This window comes from Stigmatopora nigra, chromosome 19, assembly GCF_051989575.1.
Source record: "Stigmatopora nigra isolate UIUO_SnigA chromosome 19, RoL_Snig_1.1, whole genome shotgun sequence".
Taxonomy (NCBI): Eukaryota; Metazoa; Chordata; class Actinopteri; order Syngnathiformes; family Syngnathidae; genus Stigmatopora; species Stigmatopora nigra.
Genome location: NC_135526.1, coordinates 996,954 through 1,019,852, shown reverse-complemented (window position 1 = coordinate 1,019,852; position 22,899 = coordinate 996,954). Strand labels below are relative to the sequence as shown.

Here is a 22,899-nt window from a genome sequence, read left to right as displayed (position 1 = left end):
AAATGTCAAGAAGTAAAAACAGGGTTGAGGCGGATGTCCTGCCTGTGGCTCTTGGAAATTACGCAGCGGTTGGGAATCTATCAGTCCGGCATCCCATGTGTATGCTTTTGGATCTTGTTGTTCAAATGACGTGACCTTTTACAATGCAGGAAAGTCACTTTAAGAAAGATGTTTTTGTTTGAAAAAAGATGCTTACAAGATGTATCTAGTATGTCGTTTGCTTTGAGGATTTAGAATGATAATACTAGATTGTTTGGTAACAAGTCCGTACTGTCATATTTAGCGATAAGATCAATATGTATTTTTAGATGCAAGCCTGTCTTCTCCTAAAATATCACGTTTTTCTATTATTACATGCAGACTGTAACATAATGGGCTTTTTATTTGGGTCTTTTTTTATTGTAGCACCTGGCAGAAATACCAAAACTTCTAAATTGAATCCGCAGAACCAAAATGGAGGTTGACGTATCCCTTGCAACGGGTATGTGACCACTTGTGACAGGATATGAAGCTCGGTGGCCTCCGCTTCAGTGGCCAAGTGGCACGATTATTGTCACAGGCTTTTGGCGTCCAAGAACATTACGTTCCATTATATTGCCAGCCAGTTTCCAAAGTTACGCGTAAAAACACCTTCCCTGCAAAGTCGTTCCCCGCGTTCCGCACGCCGTGTGGAATTTGTCACCACTTTAACTGCGATTAAACCTGCAGCCTTTCCTCCTTTACAAATGCTTTCCATGCAACTACCTGGCGTGGACTTCTTCCCAGATAAAAAAAAAAACACACATTTATCTCCCAGAATCCATTTACAGAATTGCCAGGGGGGGAAAAGGTATTTCTACCCAAGATAAAACATCTCCCAGTCATTTTATATTGTAAACAATATGCAGATAAGCAATTGCGTTTAGTGTAATAAGCATTAAAAGAAGCTTAGCAACGGGAAGAAGTGTTAACCCTATCCCGTTACATGCTTTATTTTGTCATGTTTTATCTGTCCTCCAGCGATCACTTTGTCAGCATCAGTAGTGGCCATAAATCCTACTGCGGAGGAGATTAGTCTGCGAGAAGTGCTGCCGCGTGCAGTAATTAAAATTCTGCCGGATGGCCGGAGTTTCTCTTGGCGTCTCCTCCAAACATCACACGCTGTCGGCCCGACTGTCACTCATTGCTTTTGTCCTGGTTTTTAATCAATGACACTTCTGAAGAGTGAAAACTTTGAAGACTCCTGCAAATTTGAAGCTCACATTGATAAAGTCAAAGGACAAAACTGACCCAAAAATGAATGCTGTTTAGACTGTTTTAACATTATTGATCCCGTATTTGGGAAATTTTGTTGTCACAGTAGCAAGAGGGTGAGAAAACAGTCACAAAAAAGACATTTTAGACATAAATAGATAGGTAATAAGTAAGTTGATGAATAAATACATGAATAAATATATAAATGACATATAAATAAATAAGCGTGTAGCTTAAAAACATATATAGACATATACATACACATACATATGTATAAGCATAAATATACATACACATACATATATAAGCACCTATATAAATACACATACAAATATATAAGCACATATATACATACACATAGATGTACATGTATTTCTGTTTTTATGGAAAATAATACCAAGTCATCCATATCACTATTAAAAAGTTAGAATATGAAATTTGTTGTGTGCAAACCCGAAGTCATACCGTGATTCATAAGGCGACGATGTGAAGTCATTTTTTGTTTTTTTTTCCCCCCAAAGACAAATATGCCTGTCTGAGATTGCCTCGCCGGCACGCTGGCATTTTATGACTCCGCCGCTCATATCTTGACAATTGCATTCAATCACAGACAGAAGGAAAAAGCAAGGCATATCTTGCTGCGGCATCAGCAGTATGCAAAGGTACTGCCCGACCGACCGACCGACTCTAGTTTATTTATTCACACTTTTTATTTCTTTCCCAAGTAATACTGGAGAGACCTATGGGTGACCTCCATCAATCTATCCTTGTCTCTCTTGTCTGTAAACAGCACTTTTTGATGGATTTATTCATTCTGGAAAGATCCTATATTTAAGGTTTGCCAACCTTAATTGCATATTTTTTTATATTGAACTAAATTGAATTGTAGTTTTTAATTGCCTGCTTTTTTGTCATTATATGATAAGAGAGATTAATATTATTGTATTAATGAGATTTAAAGCCTCACTATAAAATGCACAATAACAACAAATAAATCATCACTAAATTATAAAACTAACTAATAAGGCTTGCTAATAAATAAATAATCTTTAAATAATTAGTAGTCAACGATATAAATAGGTAGGGAAGTACACAAATAATCACAAAAAACATACATAATTAATAAGTAGTCATCGTAATAAATAAGTAGTAGTGAAGAATAGTTTTGTTAATACTATGAAAATATTTTAAGTAATTATTGATCAAAATGAATAGATTTCAGTAGACAACTCAAAAATATCTTCCCAAATTGATAAACATTTATGAATCTTTTGCAAAAGGATTGTCTTCTAAATGATATGAGATGTTAGTTCAGGCCATTGGATTTTCCTAAATCACCTCTTCTGGTAGTTTTATTAGCCGGGAGCTCTCCGTCAGCACTCCATTTTTGTTTATGCCCAGATGACCTTTTGGGAGCCGTAAACAATGCCTTTGCCGCTCTTTGTAACATTATACGGAAATCATCTCCTCCGTTATTTTCCCCTACCGTAACGGCACCGTGACCGGAGAGATAAATTGTTTTACCGGTGAAAGGTGGTATTGGACTTCACGTGGTGACAAAATGGCGTCTGATAAGCGGGGGCAGGTCACGGCTGCCGCCCGCTGTAGTATGTTCTTGTACGGTGTGACAAAAAGGGCAAAAAAATGAATGCTTTTGGATAAAAAATACTTGAATTATTTGGGAAAGAGCAAAAAGTCTTGTGTGTAGTTCTTGACCCGTAAAGTTAGCCGTTACCGATGTTGCTGCCTAATGAGCGCGCTGGAGAATTTAACGATGCTTCAGTGAACACTTGGTTTAGGAAAAATGCCAAAAGAAATACGTCTATCACACTTAAGAAAATATATCTCGACTTATGTGGCAAGGTGCTTAATTTATGTGAATGCTGGTCTCATTCAAAGCTTCAACATTATCATGTGACATCATTGGTTGTCAATCTTGTTATTAAAGGAGACATATTTGTGTCAAAACAGCCTAGGGCTCAGAGAAAAGAGCAAATGTGTCGGTGTGAAGGTCTGAACTGCGATAATGTGTAACATAGAGCTGGACATGAGGAAACTAGATTAAAGTAGTTCAAGGAATATCACCGGAAATGATAACTGCGGTCATTGAAACGTAATGAGTTAGTATTTTGTTACTAGGTGATCTGTTTGATTTGTACAGCATTGTTAAACCTGGTCATTGTGAGGAGTACGGTTTAATATCTAATTACTGTTGAAACCAGCTCTCAAAATTATATTCATGAGAGACTTTTTAATATCTAAGTACTGTTTAAAATCTAAATACTGTTTAATATCTAAGTACTGTTTAATATCTAAGTACTGTTTAATATCTAAGTACTGTTTAATATCTAAGTACTGTTGAAACCAGCTCTCAAAACTATATTCATTAGTATTTACTATCTAAATATCTACTGTTTTCAACAGTACATATTAAACTTTCTCTCTTAGATATTAAACTCTCTCTTTCCTGAATATAATTTTGAGAGCTGGTTTCAACAGTAAACTCTGTGTCACCATTTGACCGGGGACCAAACGTCCGAGCACTGCGTAATAACCAGCTCCATTATTTGTTCACCCTTTAGATTCCTGAGTGAAAAGGATAAACCGGGCATTATTTGGCTGTAGCTTTGCAGGCTGAATAGACATGACTTTGTACATAACCTCTGCGAACATCTGTTTGGAAAGGTCACCGTCCTTTTCAGAGTTGTTGTTGGCACGGCCGTCAGCTCCGACGCTTTGCTTTGCTTACCCGAGACCCCCCTCTGGCCCTCCGCCTACTCTCACGACAAAAACACGGCAACACGTAACAGCAGTCGAGGGAAAACGCTCTCGACGACAGGTGACATTTTGAAGTATTTAACGCACAAATTGTGAGTCCCTTCAAGCTTGGTTACACACCTGACTAGCAAATCATTTGTGATGAAATATAAACCCTGGCTAATTATGTAGTACGCACCAATATTGGGGGTAATTCAAAATGTGTAGTACTCGTTGCCAATGCGTGGAATAGCGAACGCCAAGAGAGGATTAAAATGGTCATTGTAATCACATGAATTCATGTTTGACTGCCAAAGAAATATCTAGTGACCAAATGTAAAAGGCTTTTCACACACAAAAAAACAAACCAAAAATCAACAATGAAACATGATTGGAGTAGTGACGTCATTTCCCGTTGTGTAGCCCTTGCAATCTTTTCCCCCCTTGTACCCTGAGCTGGTATATTTCAAGATTTAAAAGATTAGAGCAGAGTTGTATTTTACAGGGCGCTACAGAGCGCTTAACCCTGAAGCGCCATGACGAGGATTTCCTTCCCCCACATCAGATTAACACCAAAAGTACACATTTTTACGATTGGCTTTGCTTGCGTAAGCATTTGTTTAATACACGGACACACACAAAAAATCAACTGACTTTGTTTTGATTCAAATCATAGTCTTTAAACAAACATTTTATACATACTTGGCTTCTTTAAACAGCAGCAAAAGTAAACTAAGTCTTCTCTTTTACAGATTGAAATACAATCAAAAGTCAAACACCTTAATTTTGTGTAACGGTGTATGTGTGTGTAAGCTCTACTCACTATGTTTCTTTCTCTACCGAGTGATCGTAGCGCCGCTCTGTCAGAACGGATTTGCTTAATTTATTACAATTCAGTGGCATTGAAACATGACCATTCGACGCCCAAGATAAAGTAACCGTGCTTCGGTCTCACTTGGAATTCATTTGAAATGAAATTGCAGATTCTATGACATATGTGCTCAACATAATCTTATTGTTTTTGCTATGAAACCTATCCTTTAGCCCCCCCCAGCTAAACTCGATATGGAAAATCCTTTCAATCCCGAGGTCAGAGGACGATATCGGCGAATATGCATTTATTTCTCACAAAAGCCTGAAACGGTTATTGAAAAAAAACGTCGTCATTGACGGATTGAATCTGTGGAGCATGTGAACTTTTCCTTTCTAGCCGTTAATAGAAAAGCAAAAGCAGTGATATTTCATTTGTTTTCATTCCTTTTTGCGTCCTTGGCACTTTAAAGACATTTCCACAAGCCGTTGTTGCTCCGCCTAACGTTAAAACTCTTTTATATTGATGGATGATCCTTGTACAGAATGCCTTTTTATAAAAGCGTCCTTTCACATAAAGAAAAAAAATTGCCACTTTTATACACGCGCTTCAAATAGCCAGGCTTTTTTTTCTTTTTATCACGCGTACTCATACTTTTAGGCTTCAACGCGTTGGCTGTATCAAGATGTCGTGTGAGAAGGTCTGACAAGTTTATCCATGGGCGCGCCACGCAGTTCCCCCATATTCCTCTATGCACACCCCATTTGTGATGGAGGCGAGTCGTGATAAAGGCTGACATTTGTGATAAATGCACTGACCATAAACTGTCAAATGCTAGCCGAGTGTGGCTGCTGGTTGCTCTTGGTTACGCTTTGCACCCTCTCGCTCGTCCGTGTAACTCCCCTTCAGCATGACTGCCATTTTGGACACATGGGCAGAGTTTGGCCTTGACAGGAGCCCGGAATGAGTCACATGCTTGCCATAGGCAATGTTAGCCAACGTTGACTTCTTTTACATTTATTTATCTATCCATTTATTCATCTACGAATTAGTCTTTCCTCTTCATCCCCAGGCAGCAAGCTATTCCTCTAATTGTGTGTGTTTTTGTATGTATTTTTTGACCTTATGATTTATTTTATAAAACTAAAAGTGGGTGTGAATGATTCAGGGTTTGCAACATTTTGTTTGATCTCTTATTCATTGGCCCAGTTAAATGGGCCCATGGATGACAAGTTGTCGCTCTCCCGTAATCTGGTGTCCTTTTTAAATACGCATTGAATTATTCAGGCCGGCTTCATGCGTGACACCGCCGCTGTCAGGCCACATTACTTTTGAAAACGCCACTTTATTTTTTTTTTTGGGTCATGTTTGTGGAAGCAGCCGCAAGCCATGTGATAAATGCTGATAAGCGTTTTAATTATCATAACTTGACATCGTCATGGAGGCATTGCATGATGGGAACTTTGGGAGGACATTTGCAATTGTTTGATGGTTGATAATCTTATGGTATAGCTGCCAACTTTTTTATTTATGCTCAATTTTTTAATGAGTCCTTTTGTGATAGTGCTATAAAAATTATGTCACGCTCTTCCTGCAAGATGCAAATATTTGTAGTCATTTATTCACTCATTTTTTACTCAGGAGAGGGTGCTGGAGCAGATTACTAGACTCTAAATCGGTTGCCAGATAAGCATAGGGGACAAACAGTTGCAGTTGTAGTTTAACGTTTCGCCAGATGTCTAAAATGTCTTTTTTCTGTGTCTGTATTCTCACCCTCTTGCGACAGTGAATTTCCCGAACATGGGATGAATTAAGTAATCTAATCTAATATAATCTAATCAAAAACACGTTTTTTTCCCCTTCTATTTTGGCATTGTTTAATTTTTACAGAACCTATTAAGAACAAAATTGTCAACCTATTTTCAGGATCGTTTAGAAAGAATAAATAAAATACTTGTGTGTCCTTGAACAACAACAGATGCAAATATGAATATTAGCTTTGATAAGTCTTGAGCAGTGACTACAAAAGTGAGCGTGTTGTGACCACCTGCTGTTTAATAAAGGTTTGAAGGGAAAATGCGGAGATAGCGATGGAAAAAAAAAACAATCATATTTTGCCACTCTCTTCTTGTGTATGTCCTAATTATAATTTAAAATGTTCTCTTCTATTTATTCTTAGTTCATAGCAGATGGTCAGCATAGAAAAATCACATTTACATTATATAATTTGCATGCCCCTGACGTCAAATTATTATTATTTTTTGACCCTTTGCCAGAATTTGCAGACTTTTGTATCCCTTTTTATTTTGTATGTTTAAACACAATCATTTGCCAGCATCCCATAATTAAGTGGCCCACATTTTATTGTCCTCAAGAGATGCAGCTGCATTTTTGGGCATGATTTTGATGCACACCAGCAGATCCGGAGGGACAAATATGTCAAAAGACTTGTTTATGCTGAAGGACAGAGCTCAAAACAAAGCTGCTTTTTGCTTTTAAAAAATATTTGACTTTATCTTACTTACACAATTCAAATGGATGCCAGTTTGAAACCTCCAGTTTTGAAGCCAGCTTTGTTATTGTTATGACTTGAGAATAAATAACCCATCGCCAATCATTTCTGGTGCTGTTACCAAGGGAATGAGGCTTTTTTATCGATCATTGCCAGCCGGGCCAAAAACAATGTGTCAGGCCTCAGACACGACTGGTGGCAAGGTGTTCCAGACCAACCAATCACTGGCCCAGCTCCAACGAGCGGAGTGGCGCCAGGTGGAGGCAATCAAGGTTATGCCTGGATATAAGGCCACCGGATACCCAACCAGCTGCCGGATCGTAATCCCAGCTCGCTCGCTGAAGCAACCCCTGGTACATGCCATTGTTCTATGTTGATTCATTGCCCCTTTTTCGCCCAGGAACTACCAAAGGATACCAAAGGATAAACGACCCGGATTGGAGGAGAACTACCCAGGATATCGACAGGATTGGACTTTGAACTACGGCAAGAGACAGACTGGCATAAGGAAGAAGGAACAGCCAGGAGTTCCTACAGGACACGAACTGTATATAGTAGAATTGAGCACGTATAAATAAAGGTGAACAAAGAACTGGACTTCTATCTCGCCTGCTTTGGGGCCATTTACAAGATCATAACAGTACGATCCGGCCTTAAAAGCATGGATCCCGCGGGCGCAGATGGAGCGTCGAACAACCTAGCTACAGGCGGCACGGACCAGCAAACCAGAATGATGGAGTACCTCTGTACCGAGATGGCAAACATGGCGCAGCAAATAAGAGCCTTACAGGCTCAACAGACGCCCTTGCCGTCCTCTCCGGGGACACAGCCCTACACAGTGGCTCCCGAGGTAACTCAGATATTGCCATACCACCAGCCCAAGGCTTCCCCTCCCGCCCCTTACAGTGGGGATATGGGCGCATGCCGTCATTTTCTATTTCAATGCCGGCTGGTGTTCCGACTGGAATACCGCTCATACCCCTCTGACGAATCCAGAATAGCTTACCTGATCGGGTGTCTTCGCGGTGAAGCCCTGGCGTGGGCGAACATGGTATGGGATCAGGATCCACACTTATGCTCGTCCTACGAACTGTTCACAAATGAGATGTGCAGGATTTTCGATCACCCGGTGGGCGACCGGGAGGCAGCTGATCGTTTAGACGCCTGTAGGCAAGGGTCCAGGAGCGTCGCTAAATATGCCATGGAGTTTCAAATCCTGGCCCCCGAGAGCACGTTTAATGATAGTGCCCTCCGGCACATATTCCGGAAGGGCCTAAATGTGATTATGAGGGAGGAGTTGGCAATCCGAGATCAACCAGGTTCCCTGAAAGAGCTCGTGGAGTTGGCCATACGGATCGACGGCCAACTACAGAGACAACAGGAGCAGCGACGGGGAGATTCATGGAGGGGCGCCGGAGTTGGTCTTCGACGCTCGCTTCCGGGTTCCCCCGCAACAACGACGCCAACCCCTCCTGTGACGACGTCAGAGCCTATGCAAATAGGACGTGCTGGTTTGTCGGAGGAGGAACGCTCACGACGCCGCCAGTATTCTCTGTGTTACAATTGCGGCCAGGGAGGCCACTTCTCGCGGTCATGCCCTGCCCGCCCGGTAAAAGGGAGGGCTCACCATTAGTTAGGCAGGTCATGGTGAGCCAGGCCATTGGGGAGTCCCCCCATCGTTGTATCCTGCCAGCCTCCCTTTCCTGGGGGGGAAGAATTCTTGACACCACAGCCTTTGTCGACTGCGGTGCGGACGAGAGCTTCATCGACCGCAGCTTGATTGCAGAACTAGGAATTGGGACCCGGACTATCGAGAAGCCTCTTAAGATTACTGCACTGGACGGACGTACCATTGGCAAAGTGGAACAACGCACCGACCCCGTCCTACTGCGCTTGTCTGGAAACCATCAGGAGAAGGCATGCTTCTACGTCTTGGACTGCCCGGAGGCGGCTATTGTGCTGGGTCTTCCTTGGCTAAAACGGCACAACCCAAGAATCGACTGGGAGGTTCCCAAGGTGGTGTCCTGGAGTCCATCATGTCATAACAACTGCCTCCAGGCAGCCCAATTGCCCCCGTTACCGCCACTCCAGATTGAACCACCGGATTTATCGGCAGTGCCTGATTCTTATCGGGACCTCTCACTGGTGTTTTCAAAGGACCAAGCCTCCGTGCTTCCTCCGCATCGGCCTTACGACTGTGCGATAGACTTATTACCCGGTGCTTCACTTCCTCGATGCCGGATTTATAACATCTCCCGGCCGGAGAGGAAGGCCCTGGAGGATTACATCTCCGGGGCATTAGCATCGGGACAGATCCGCCCGTCCTCCTCCCCCGTTGGGGCAGGGTTTTTCTTTGTGGACAAAAAAAAGATGGGTCACTGCGTCCCTGCATTGATTACCGTGCCTTAAACCAAATCACGGTTAAAAGGAATTACCCGCTGCCACTCATGGACTCTGTTTTTACCCTACTGCAGGGTTCTTGCATCTTCACCAGGTTAGACCTGCGAAACGCTTATCATCTGGTCCGGGTTCGGGAGGGGGATGAGTGGAAGACGGCTTTTTCCACCCCCCAGGGCCATTTTGAATATTTGGTCATGCCCTTTGGACTCCGTAATGCCCCGGGAGTGTTCCAATCAATGATAAATGATGTCCTCCGGGACATGCTTGATCGTTTTGTTTTTGCTTATCTGGATGACATTTTGATATTCTCCAACAGCCTGGAGGAGCACGTGCAGCACGTACGCTTAGTGCTGCAACGTTTGTTGGAGAACCGCCTTTACGTCAAAGCAGAGAAATGTGAGTTCCACGTCTCGGAGACTACCTTTCTCGGGTTTGTGGTGGCTGCCGGGGAGATGCGAATGGACACCAGCAAGGTGGAGGCGGTGACCCAGTGGCCCAGGCCAAAAGGTAGAAGGGAGTTACAACGTTTTTTGGGGTTCGCTAATTTCTATCGACGCTTCATTAGAAATTATAGCAGGGTCGCTGCACCCCTCACGACGCTAACTTCCACTAAGCTCCCGTTCTGTTGGTCGGAGGCAGCAGAGGCGGCCTTTTGTGACCTAAAATCCCGTTTTACTACCGCCCCCGTCCTCGCCCACCCTGATCCTAAGTTACAGTTTCAGTTAGAGGTTGACGCCTCAGAGGTAGGCGTCGGTGCCGTCCTCTCCCAGCGCGGGCAAGCAGATGGGAAAGTACACCCCTGCGCCTTTTTTTCCCGTAGGTTGTCCCCAGCCGAACGTAATTACGGCATTGGGGACAGGGAACTGCTCGCCGTTAAATTGGCCCTAGAGGAATGGAGACACCACCTTGAAGGGGCTAGTTTACCCTTCGTGGTGCTGACGGATCATAAGAACTTGGAATACCTCAGGTCAGCCCGAAGGTTAAACCCTCGCCAGGCTAGATGGTCCATGTTTTTCAATAGGTTTGATTTTACCCTGACTTATATTCCTGGCTCCAAGAACGGGAAGTCAGATGCCCTGTCCCGCGTTTTTCAGTCCCCCGACTCGAGGAGAGAGTCTCCGACAATATTACCCTCCTCCCGCATTCTGGCCAGTATGGTATTAGGGTTAGAGGCAGAGGTGTTAAGGGCCCAGGATGTGGAGCCGGACCCTAGGAGAGGTAATCAAAAGAGATTGTTTGTTCCCACACCAATGCGTCCAAGGATATTGGAATGGGCCCACACCTCACGGCTTACCTGCCACCCGGGGGTTGCCCGCACACAGGCGGTGTTGCGCCAACGCTTCTGGTGGCCAACATTGAGAGCGGACACAAGATCCTTCGTATTGGCCTGCGAAGTATGTGCACGTAATAAGACCTCTAATAAGCCAAGCTCGGGTTATCTTCTCCCTCTCCAGATCCCCAGCCGTCCCTGGTCCCATATTGCGGTCGATTTCGTCACAGGCCTCCCTAAGTCCCAGGGTAACACCGTTATTCTCACAGTGGTCGATCGTTTTTCCAAAGCAGCCCATTTCATCCCCCTACCCAAGTTACCTTCAGCCCTGGAAACTGCCAAGCTCCTTGTAAAACACGTTGTCCGCTTACATGGAATTCCTGCCGACGTGGTCTCCGACCGGGGGCCACAATTCACGTCGCATGTTTGGTCGGCTTTTTGTGCTGCGTTAAAGATCACCCCTAGCCTCTCCTCAGGTTACCACCCTCAATCTAATGGCCAATGTGAGCGGACTAACCAACAACTGGAGGCGGCTATCCGCTGCGCCACTCATGCCGATCCTACCACCTGGAGCGAACAACTACCATGGATCGAGTATGCGCACAACTTCCACCCCAACGCTTCCTCTAACCTGTCTCCCTTCATGTGTTCATTAGGTTACCAACCCCCCTGTTTTCCTTCGCTGGAGGCAGAGATTGCAGTTCCCTCCGTCCAGGAACACATGACCAGATGTAGCCTTATATGGGAGAAGGCCCGGGCTGCACTGCTGCGCTCCTCAAACCTTGCCCAGAAGCAGGCAAACCGCCGTCGGGCCCCAGCACCCACCTATGTTGTTGGCCAGAAGGTATGGTTGTCCACCCGCGATCTTCCCATTAAGACAGAGTCCCGGAAGCTGTCTCCCCGCTTCGTGGGGCCATATAGGATTGAGCGGATAATCAACCCTTGCGCAGTGCGTTTAAAGCTCCCACCATCCCTCCGTATCCACCCCACTTTCCATGTATCTCAGATTAAACCGGTGGCCTCGAGTTCCTTGAACCCACCCAATCCCCCTCCACCCCCTCCACTAATGGTCGATGGAGGCCCGGCTTATTTGGTGGAGAGGCTGGTGGACGCTCGCCGCCGGGGCCGTGGCTTGCATTACCTCGTCGACTGGAAGGGCTACGGTCCCGAGGAGCGGAGCTGGGTCCCTGCCCGCCACATCCTATGCCGGGAACTGATTGAGGATTTCCACCGTGACCACCCGGGGGCCCCTCGTGGCGGGCCAAGTGGCCCGCGTAGAGGGGGAGGTAATGTCAGGCCTCAGACACGACTGGTGGCAAGGTGTTCCAGACCAACCAATCACTGGCCCAGCTCCAACGAGCGGAGTGGCGCCAGGTGGAGGCAATCAAGGTTATGCCTGGATATAAGGCCACCGGATACCCAACCAGCTGCCGGATCGTAATCCCAGCTCGCTCGCTGAAGCAACCCCTGGTACATGCCATTGTTCTATGTTGATTCATTGCCCCTTTTTCGCCCAGGAACTACCAAAGGATACCAAAGGATAAACGACCCGGATTGGAGGAGAACTACCCAGGATATCGACAGGATTGGACTTTGAACTACGGCAAGAGACAGACTGGCATAAGGAAGAAGGAACAGCCAGGAGTTCCTACAGGACACGAACTGTATATAGTAGAATTGAGCACGTATAAATAAAGGTGAACAAAGAACTGGACTTCTATCTCGCCTGCTTTGGGGCCATTTACAAGATCATAACACAATGGAGGGCTTGTTTGCCTTGACTAGGCATGGGGAAAATACATCTTTTAATCAAGAGCATTGTGGCTTCTTTTCTTGGCTGTAAAAAAAAAAAGCAGGTATGCTTGAAAGTGCCATAGGGAAAATGGTCATATATCACTGTCAGCGTTATTATTTGTATCGCCGTGACTCCCCGATGGCAGCTTGTGTTCTGGTTTACAGGCTTTATGTTTTCAGACTCTTGCACACAAGCATTCACCTGGATTTGCACTCTGACTCCATCGTACCAAAACAAACAAAATCCATTTTGAAATCACTCTGTCAGCACATATCGCGGAAATGTCCGCCCGTAGTCTACTTTTTTTTTGTATGGACTGCTCATGGAATATAGTTTGAAACTGACAATTTACAGACGTTTGGTCGCCGGTCACATGTACTTAGATATTAAACAGAACTTAGATATTAAACAGTACTTGGATATTAAACAGTACTTGGATATTAAACAGTACTTAGATATTAAAAAGTACTTAGATATTAAACTTCTCTCTTAGATATTAAACAGTACTTGGATATTAAACAGTACTTAGACATTAAACAGTACTTAGATATTAAACATTACTTGGATATTAAACTCTCTCTCTTATGAATATAATTTTGAGAGCTGGTTTAAACAGTAAACTCTCTGTCACCAAAAGACCGGCGACCAAACATCCGAAACCACAATTTGAGTCTGTTTTATCCTGATCTGTTCTTTGCTTTGTGGTTCAGAACAAAACTTCTTTTAAATCTGTTTCTTGGTAACCTTAGTCTTCTTCCACAAAATGACTGGTTCATTTCTTTTTAGTTATTTCCTAGGTTTATTAAATGTCTTGTTTTAGTGATTGTTTTCTTGAATAAGTCAATTGTGTGTGTTGCATTTAGAGATGAGTTCTTCCCTGAGAGTCTAATTGGTCGCAGGGAAATGATGATGATGATGATGTGTGGTGTTCACATCCTATTCGACATCTGTAAATACCCCACAGTGAAACAATATGAGGGAATATGCAAATGTATGAAAATGACAGTCATCCATTTTAAAGCCGGGTGTCCTGTTGTACCCCGAGCTCTCCTCTTAATTGACTCCAGCATGGAGTAAATGAGGAACAAAAAAAAAGAAAAGATAAATGACAGTAATGGAAGGAAATGAACTGTGTAAAAGACATTTTCTCACAGTGTTTTCGCTGCATTGCTAAATTGAATTTGGAGAAACATTCTTCTCTGCACCAACACAAAAGTAACATCATGTTCTCATTGGTTCGTTTCTGATGGATGAAAATAAGGCAAAGATAGCGATTGTGGCAATTTTTGACGTGATTCCAAGCATATTATGTGGAAAATCTGTTGACATGTTGTGGATAAACGGCGTTCCTAATGCAAATGGAGCCGTTTTTGTTGGTTTTTTATTCTTCCTCTCCGGCTAAAGGTCAAGCCTTGTGAGCTTCTATTAAAATTTTGCTTGTTGGGAGCCTGAAGGACGGAGTTCGTTCAAGCAAAACCACATGGAAAAACTCGGGTTCCGCTCAATGAAGCCAAAGGGCAGTAGAAGAAAAACCCAAATAAATCCATATAATACTTTTAAAATGCGATGATGCAAGGTCACCTTTATGCAATGCATTTTTCAGACTTAACCATTTTTTTTAGGTTCTCCGAAAAGCAAGCGTATTCGCTGACTTAATTGAATTTTCTCCATTTTCCTCCCAACACTTTATTCCTTTCCACTTGCGTGCACCTGTGACACACGCCCGCCTAATTAAATTATCAATTCATTAAGTGGCCTAATGAAATCGTTTATCAGATTCAGCTCATTATGTCCCGTCGTCTTTTTTTATCGCCGACGTACAAACAAATGCTTCGGGTGAGGAGCTCCTTTTATTTTATTTTCCACCAAAAAGGGCGTCAATTGATGGAGAGACTTTACGGTGTAGAATAACGGACGTAAAGCCGGCGGCGATGGAGGAGATTGATGTCAATCAGCGTCTGTGTTAGAGTGTGGCTTGTCCCATCTTATTAAGGCGCTCTCCACGCTCTCGCTGAGTGTTCTCTGATGACTCCATTGATATGCAACTGGAGAGAGGAGCTTGTCTCCTGCCATCTTAAGGAGGAGCCCCTCGCCAAGGCTCACGCCGTCGCCACGCTCGACGGCGACCGCCGGCTGCATCGTCATGGATACGGAGATGTGTCGGAACAAAGTCCAAGCGTGTTGCCACTTAAGATCACTCGATTTTTGGGATGAGGAGCAAGTAGGAGAATAATAATGCGCACATAACTAACGGCCAATGGGTGATGAAATGACATAAAAACAGTTTGTATATTTTTATAATCCAAATATGGCACTCTGGATGCAATTTAAACCAATTGTGTTTACAGTGCTTGGTATATATATGTATTGACTTTTTTTTCCCAAATTTGAACAAATATAGCCAGAAGTAAAGACACATTAAAAATGATTATTAGCAAAAACTTGTTTTAAATCAGTTGCAAAACATGCTGCGGACAAAATAATGTAATATTTGGTTCTCATAATTAATTGTATATATAAAAAAAGAAACCCAATATTGTAAATTGAGCTCCCTTAAATGGCAAAAAAGAACATAATTAAATTAGTATAATTATTTTTGCTGCTTTTTTGTCTGCAGAAGCTAAAACAAATGAAATATTGTTCAGTTTTTGGGGATTTTGCTGATATTTTTTAACAATTAAACTTATTTCCACCCATCCGCCCAATTGCGCCAATCTTAGCCAAACGCAAATACTTTTTGTCACATGGGCGGCGTATTCAAAAATAGATCTGTATGTCAACCACCCCCATGAGACCCAATAAAAGTAAAAATGAATTCTGTATAGCAAGCGTCTTTTCATGACCTAAATTTCCCTCTGGACAATAAATTGCATCTTATTGTATTTGTGCCAGCACTCTACATAAAAAAAGAGCTAAACGCCACCATCAACCTAATCTCATTCTGTCGCCACATTGGCCACCTTTAATTTATGAATACGCTCTAATTAACAAGACTCCGTGTCACGTGACTTTGTGCGGTAACACACATAACCTCTTAAGTGGTGGAGCTGGGGGATCCGCTTTTAGCCGCATCCCGTAAATGAGCACACGCCTGTGAGTTTACATTAGCCTCAATATCGTCGGGCCTCGTTTGCAAGCTTCGGTGGCCTCGCTTTCGGGACCGTGAGCGCTTCGAATAAAAAAAGAAAAAAAAAACATGCATTTTTCATGTAAGACCAAAAAAAAAAACTGCAGTCATCTCAATGGGGTTTTTTAAACTGTTGGTTCAATCTGATGCTGGCACATGGTCTTGTGAAGCTGAGCGAAGCCGTGAAGATCACCTTGTTTCTGACACCCGGATGCTTAAAGCGCCATATTCCGCTACATCTACACTTGATTGGAGTCCTTCAAGCGCAATGAATTTAAATTGGCTGCCAGGAGAGTGAGATTTTCCAACGAAAAGATTCAAGCGGGTGACAGAGGGGCCCTTCTGTGCTTTTGGAGACACAGTCGGTCACTGTGATCTTGGCTGAAATCACGACCAATTGGAATTGACATGTGTTTCAAACAAGGCTGAAATTCTTTGGAGTTTACGTTGTTTTTAAAAAAAAAAATGAAACTTGAGTTTGCCAGTGATTGTAAAACGAGATCATGGTGACTATGAAGCTGTTTTAAATGTTTTGTATCTAATAAGGTCAAGAAATAGTAGTTGAATCTGTCTTGTTTCACCCATTGGAGGATGCTCATCCTCACAAGGCTCGCTAAGTAGATGTTTATACTTTTATTTGATTTTTTTAAAGGTTTTCTAGTTCATTTTTCTATTCCATTAGTTCTAGCTGTTCTAAACAGTGCCTGTATTACAATATAACATTTTTTAGAATCTAGATTTTTCCATTTTTATACATTTATATAACAAATGTACAAGGGGGAAAAAATAGTGTGAGGAACACTGGTGCGAACATCCAATTAGAGTTGAGGGAACATTGTGCTTGCGCAGTAATTACCACGCATGGGTTTCCAACCTGATTGAACACATTGATTTTGCATTGATTTTTTTTCTTTTTTGCATGAGATACTCTGGTTTAAGCCAGATTCCCACTCCAGCTTTCCGGATCACTCGATATTCCTCCGTGGGGAGAAAATCCAATAGTCAAAATCTTAAAACGCAGATCGTGATGGTAAGATGAGAAAAGGACGAGAAATTGGACGTTAACGACATCCAAAATGACAGTTAAATTGGGATAAAAATGTCCTATTGTTTGTATTTTCACATTAAACATCTGAGGAATGATTTCAATATTATTTAGTTGGATGTCAAGCCAATTTCGACTCTGTTAAACTTCAAATCTTTTAAGATGGAGACAATGATTCATTTCCTCCTGCCAAAGAATCTGAGAATATGAATATTACTGAGATTTGGCTGTTTCAGAATGCATTTTTCTGAATATCCGAGATTAACAGCGTGGGTAAAAAGACACTTGTGGACGCACAATTCAATTATGCAGCGTGAGACGCCAATTAACTGTTAGTAATTGAACCGTACGCATATTTTCAGCTGTCATCTAAACAGATGTGGGTCAAAATGAACAACAATAACCCTGTTGGAGTTGTCTTATTATTTACTTTCCTCCTGTGGAATGGCTCTTTTTATGAATACGCTTTTTATTTTGATTAAACAACAACTGGTTGCTGATCATTTTCTGACTTAAGTCTATGTTTGAATTAAAACATTTCCATTCTTAGAAGAAAATGCACATAGTGTACATAGTAAATATTTGAATAATAAGTAGTCTTTTGGAACAAAATTCTGCTATGATAAACTGTACGAGGGTGAAAAAGACAAGATTTATTTTCTTACTGATGTTTTCAAATGTCTTCCATTAGTCAACACATGTATTTTGATTTATTTTCTAAATGGAGAGAAAGCACACATGTTCCCAGCTTGTCACATTTATGTGCATTACTTCTGGGAGAAAAAAAAGATCGGTCTTTTTTCCCACTATCAGCCAATGTTAATTTCCACTTGATTTGGTAGTCGGTTACACTCTTAGTTATAAAGTCATAATGCTCTGAAAATGAATACAGAAACTGTGACATTTTTTAAAAAAACATTGTACTTGTCTTGCCTTTTAGATCCAAATGAGAGCGACGGCACCAAAGTAAGAACCCCCGATCACATCACACACCCCTCCACGCCAGAGCGAGAAGGTGAGGTCCAATGGGTGACCACCCCGCTGCCCGTGAACAGCCCGGACCACCGACCCGTCCTCAAAGGCCTGCAGCTTCAAAAGCACCTTCTCTCGAGGGACTTTGAAGGAGACCAAGGCTTCTTCCTGAGCGGTGGAACCCCCACCCGAGCGGGACCCTCACACCCGCTGACCCAAATAGTCCCCCACGAGGAAGCTCCGGCCTTTTCCGAAGTGGCCTCCACCGCCACCTCCGCCGCCACCTCGTCCATGACCACATTCTCGCCGACGACGCCCAGACCTCTGATGCCCCTCCTCCACGAGTCCCACCAAGAAAAAAATGGAAACCAGCAGAAGGCAAATGAAGCGCCCTCCACCACGAGGATGTTTAAAGACAAAAGTGGTCCGGATCCACCTCTCCCAAATCGTACTTCACGGCCCCCAACGGAAGCTGCGTCGACTTCGGCGATAACCACGACGACCATCACCACGGTGCAGACATCCGGTGAGTGCATTTTGCCTATTTTTATTGAAATAAGTCTCCAATTAAGCCCAACTCTAAAAGAACTCCAAAGTCTGGAGAGTCTCCCTGTAATGATTGGACGCCTTTCATAATTTAGCGTCCGTTTTGTCTGTTTTAATGCCACGTGCATCTCTTGGTCTTTGGCTAGACATCGCTCATGTGTCAAAGACCATCTGATTTGTCCCGCTTGGCCATTTTGTAGCCGCGGAGATGGTCAGTGACACGGGTGGGCTGTCAGTGAGAGTCAGCGGACTGAAGGAAAAGGGAATCATGTGTCTTTTGGCTGTCTCCCACAGAGCCGTGCGGCCTAAATTTCACTGACCCCGAGGGCAACGTTGAGATCCTGCAGCAGCTCGACACGCCAATGGAGTGCAACTACTTGATTACCGTCTATCTGGGATACGGCGTGGAGGTCCAGGTTGGTGCTTCAAATCCTATCTTATTCTTTTGGAACCATTGCAGACATTAGATGGAGTGAGAAAATTGTAAAAATATGACAGAAAATTAAAGCTACCACAGTTTTTTTTTTAGCCATAACTGACAAAGTTTGCGTACAAACGGGTTACATCAATTCTAAAAATAAGAACAAAAACTAAACCTTCGGCTTTCATTTTAGTTCATAAATGGCCTTTCTGGTTTTCAGCTTCAGCACCCTCTGACCCTCATGAGGATAAAGTATTTCAGAAAATAATAATATGAACTTTTGTTGACCCGAAAAAAAACTCTGACCTTACACAAACATCTCAATAGCAGAGTGGAAATCCAATCTAATTATTATCTCTGTAGTTACAAGTGCCTCCATTTTCTATACACTTGCCTTTCTATTCTTGCATTTTCTCTCAATTGTCTGACTGCCGTTGCTCATCATGCGCTTAATAACCTTTGTTGTTTGTTATATAAAACACTCTCGAGTGAAATAAGGCCAGGCGGGTTAATCCAATAAAGAGCCATGACAAATTTGGTGGGCGCTTTTTCGAATATTTGCCGGCCCGCCGTGGGTGGACGGATGGAGATAGACGCGGGTAAATTGCTTGGCCGTGTGGGCGGACGGGGACAGTCTTGCCTTTGGATGGAAATTCATTTCATAAAGGTTATTGGAATTAATTTTCAGTGTTAATGTGCATGTTTCCCGGCATTAGCCATTCCTCAAACAGCTCATTTAGCGCAGTAGGCTGGAGAGCACGCTTGGTCCGCTTTGTCCGCTTCCCTCTGGAGAGAAAAGATAAGTCTCCAGCGTGTTTATATTCTTTCCGCCCGAGAGTAGAGCCGAATGCGGCTCGTACCTGCGCGCATCCTCGCAGGTGTTCCCGAGCCGAGACATTTGACGTCAAAGCTGTGAAGCATCATCTATTTTCTCAGTGCATTTGACAAAATATTCATTGAATTCTTTCAAGTCGCAGAGAAAAGGGAGCTTCCCTCGGACCATTTTGATGAGCTGATTGGAAAGGCTGAACTTTTGAGACCCGTGAAAGCAAAGCCGCCGACTCCATTTCCTTTCAAAAGAAGGCCAGCTAGCGTTCGCCTCGTTTATCTTTGCGCCAATTTATGTCTCTTATCCTTAGGGCAAGTTGGGATTTCCATTTTTTGATCTTATTGTTTCACAATTTTGAGGTCCATTTGTTCCATCTTCACTGTAGTTTGCATGTCCTCTCCTTGCTTGCATGGGTTTTCTTTGGGTACTCTGCTTTCCTCCCACATCCCATAATGCTAGGCCAGCAGGTTGAACACATGACCGGACGTTTGGTTGCCGGTCTTTTGGTCGCTGGTCAAATGTACTTAGACATTAAACAGTACTTTGATATTAAATAGTACTTAGATATTTAAACAGTTCTTGGATATTAAACAGTACTTAGTTATTAAACAGTATTTAGATATTAAACAGTACTTAGATATTAAACTCTGTCTCTTAGATATTAAGATATTGTAATTATTTTCCAATTGTCCCGGTCTTGTTCATTTTCCATTATATTTGGAAACATAGTCTGAAAAGCCCATGAAGTGTTTTAAAATGGCCACCCGTAGTTAAAACTCTGCACTCTTGGCAAAAAGAGAAACGGATTGTGTGGCGACTTTGATAAATTTGCGGCTTTAGGAGTCCAGACGGGGGCAATTTCTCCCTTTGACGCAAAGCATGATTGGAGGAGTGTTTCCATTTTCTGACAGGCTTAAGGCAGCAGCAGCACAATTCAAGAAGATGCTCCGGATAGATTTTGTGTTCAATACCGTCAACGCAATTTCTCCTTCAAGTTCTTTTCTTGTTTCCCATTTCCATACTAATGCCGCACTTTGTCTATTTATTTGGCCAGTTCGGGGGCCTCACATTGGAGTAGAAAGCTTTCCACTCTTAAAAGGCTCTTTTAGACTTTTGGAAAAAATATGTAATCACCGCTTTTACTCTGCCCATCGACGTCAAAATTGTGTGTTTTGTTCTGATTCGGCGTTATAAAAAGGGGCGTTTTTGTTCGGATGAGATGGATTGATATGACTGTAGTTTACTTTAAAGTCAAGTTTAAACATTATCTAACACCCACATAAGGAAAAAAACATCAACTACGATTACAGTGGACACTTGACACGCCGTATTTTTACAGCCAAGCCTTTTGTGGTTAAACAATTGTTTTTCTACGTTACCTCGGCGTGGGCTTTCTTTTTTTTTTCTTCCTCTGGCTCCAATCAATAGTCATTTTAATAAGCAGCACCAACACTTGACACACAGCCTCCTCGCAGATCCGGGTGAATTGCTTTATCGATCCGAGTGGTCTTACTTTAATTTCAGTGTATTTCTCGACGGAGAAAAAATGACCATGACGTTGGTTGACCCTGCTTGAGTGTGACTCACGAGGCAGGAAATGACTTTTCTTTTGTTTGTGTTCATTGACTGCTCTCGTTGCATAAACAGGACAATAAAAATGTCTTCCACGCGGACTGACGCGTGGAGAGATGCTGTCAACGCGGACATAGACATCAAACACTGGCCTGTTTTTCATCTCTTTGAATTTGCGTCACAATATAAGGTCCCTTTCATCTGGTACTCTCAATGGATATTTATAGTACGGATCCACAGCCGTCTAGATGGAGACTCGACCTTTTGTAGGGTACTTGTGAATACGTGAAATAGGACATAGTGTAGTGGGAATGGGAAAGTCAATGATGAGTGCCGACTTTCTGTTTTAGGATCAAATTAAAATGATAGATACATGTATATTATATTTTGTGATTTTCCCCCTTTTAAATCAATAATTGTCATATTTTAATATTTTTTTCTGTTTTTAGCTCAAAAATCATTTAGTAAAATCTAAGAATATATTAAAAAAACAGAATATTCAGTGCTTTTAATCCAGTTCTTGTAATCTATTTATAAAATACAATCTAAATATTCTATCTATAATGGTCTGGCCCACGTGAAATCAAGTCTGACACCCTTGCGCTAGACGGTTCTTGGTCCTGAGCTTTCTGGGAAGGAGACAAACATAGACTAGTTTGATCTTGATGAGCTTTCTAAGTTGTCGGGGCTTTGCAGAGATGAGGCCTAGCCATCTTGTGTGGAGTGCTTTTCAGGTGACACTAATTGCCGCCGCACCCATCAAGCTGTCATGAAAGGAGACGGCTTTGCTTTGCTTGGCTCGCGTTCTCCCCCCCCCCCCGACCGACCGACCCACCGACCGACGCCGCACTCACTCCGTGTCACCGTGCCAAAAGAAATGATGATGCCCGCTCCAAAGCACAAAAAGTCATCCGCCAGGCAAAAATTGAAATCTTTTGGAAGTGCACGCCGCTGTAAATAAACTCAAATGTCACGGCTTGAGAGGCATTGAAGAAAGTGGCAAGGCTTTATTGGATTGGAGGTAGACCGTCTTATGAATAAGATGGAAGACTCGGGCTCTGCTTTCTCAAAACAGAAGGCGCGGCGGATTCGCTCGACCTAGTACGACTCCCTTTTGGCTCGGTAAAACTCGCCCGGAACGTTAAGCATTGACATCACTCGTAAATGTTATAAAGGCAAAGAGATCAGGTCACGATACAAAGAGAGAATAGTGAGCGGGATCGGCGTCAAAAAGCTTCCTTGGTAGACTACGATTTGCTCAAAAAGACTCTCACAGGTGAATAAATCTGCCGGCTAAAATGTGCAATGAATCAAAACAAACCATTTATTTCTGAATCCAGCTACAGCCGTTGGCATATTCTCATTAGCACTCTTCTTTTGGCTGCTCGGTAAGGACTTATTGTTTTGGACAGCCGGTAAAACAGGAACTGGCCCGGGCTTATTTGTACCGAGGCGAGTGCTGCCTTGAGATAATGCCTTTCGCATATCCAGAGCCGGAATGAGAGTGTTTTCAAATGAATTTATCGTGGCGGGCACAAAACACCACCTGGAGGTGGATTATTCACCCCGCCATGGCGAAATGAGCACGGAAAATGGAGGGTGACCATTC

General features: G+C 43.0%; 1 protein-coding gene across 4 annotated transcripts in view; it reads left to right on the top strand.

The window, feature by feature from the left end:
- Window positions 1–22,899, top strand: part of sez6a (seizure related 6 homolog a) — a 55,053-nt gene that overhangs the window by 14,601 nt on the left and 17,553 nt on the right. For all 4 annotated transcript variants that reach the window (XR_013329826.1, XM_077740977.1, XM_077740975.1 and 1 more), the window contains 2 exons: window positions 17,891–18,448; window positions 18,763–18,884. Coding sequence is in view for 3 of the 4 variants with exons in the window: in XM_077740977.1 (XP_077597103.1) it covers window positions 17,891–18,448; window positions 18,763–18,884 (680 nt within the window). In the remaining variant the exon portion in view is untranslated. The remainder of the gene's footprint in view (window positions 1–17,890; window positions 18,449–18,762; window positions 18,885–22,899) is intronic.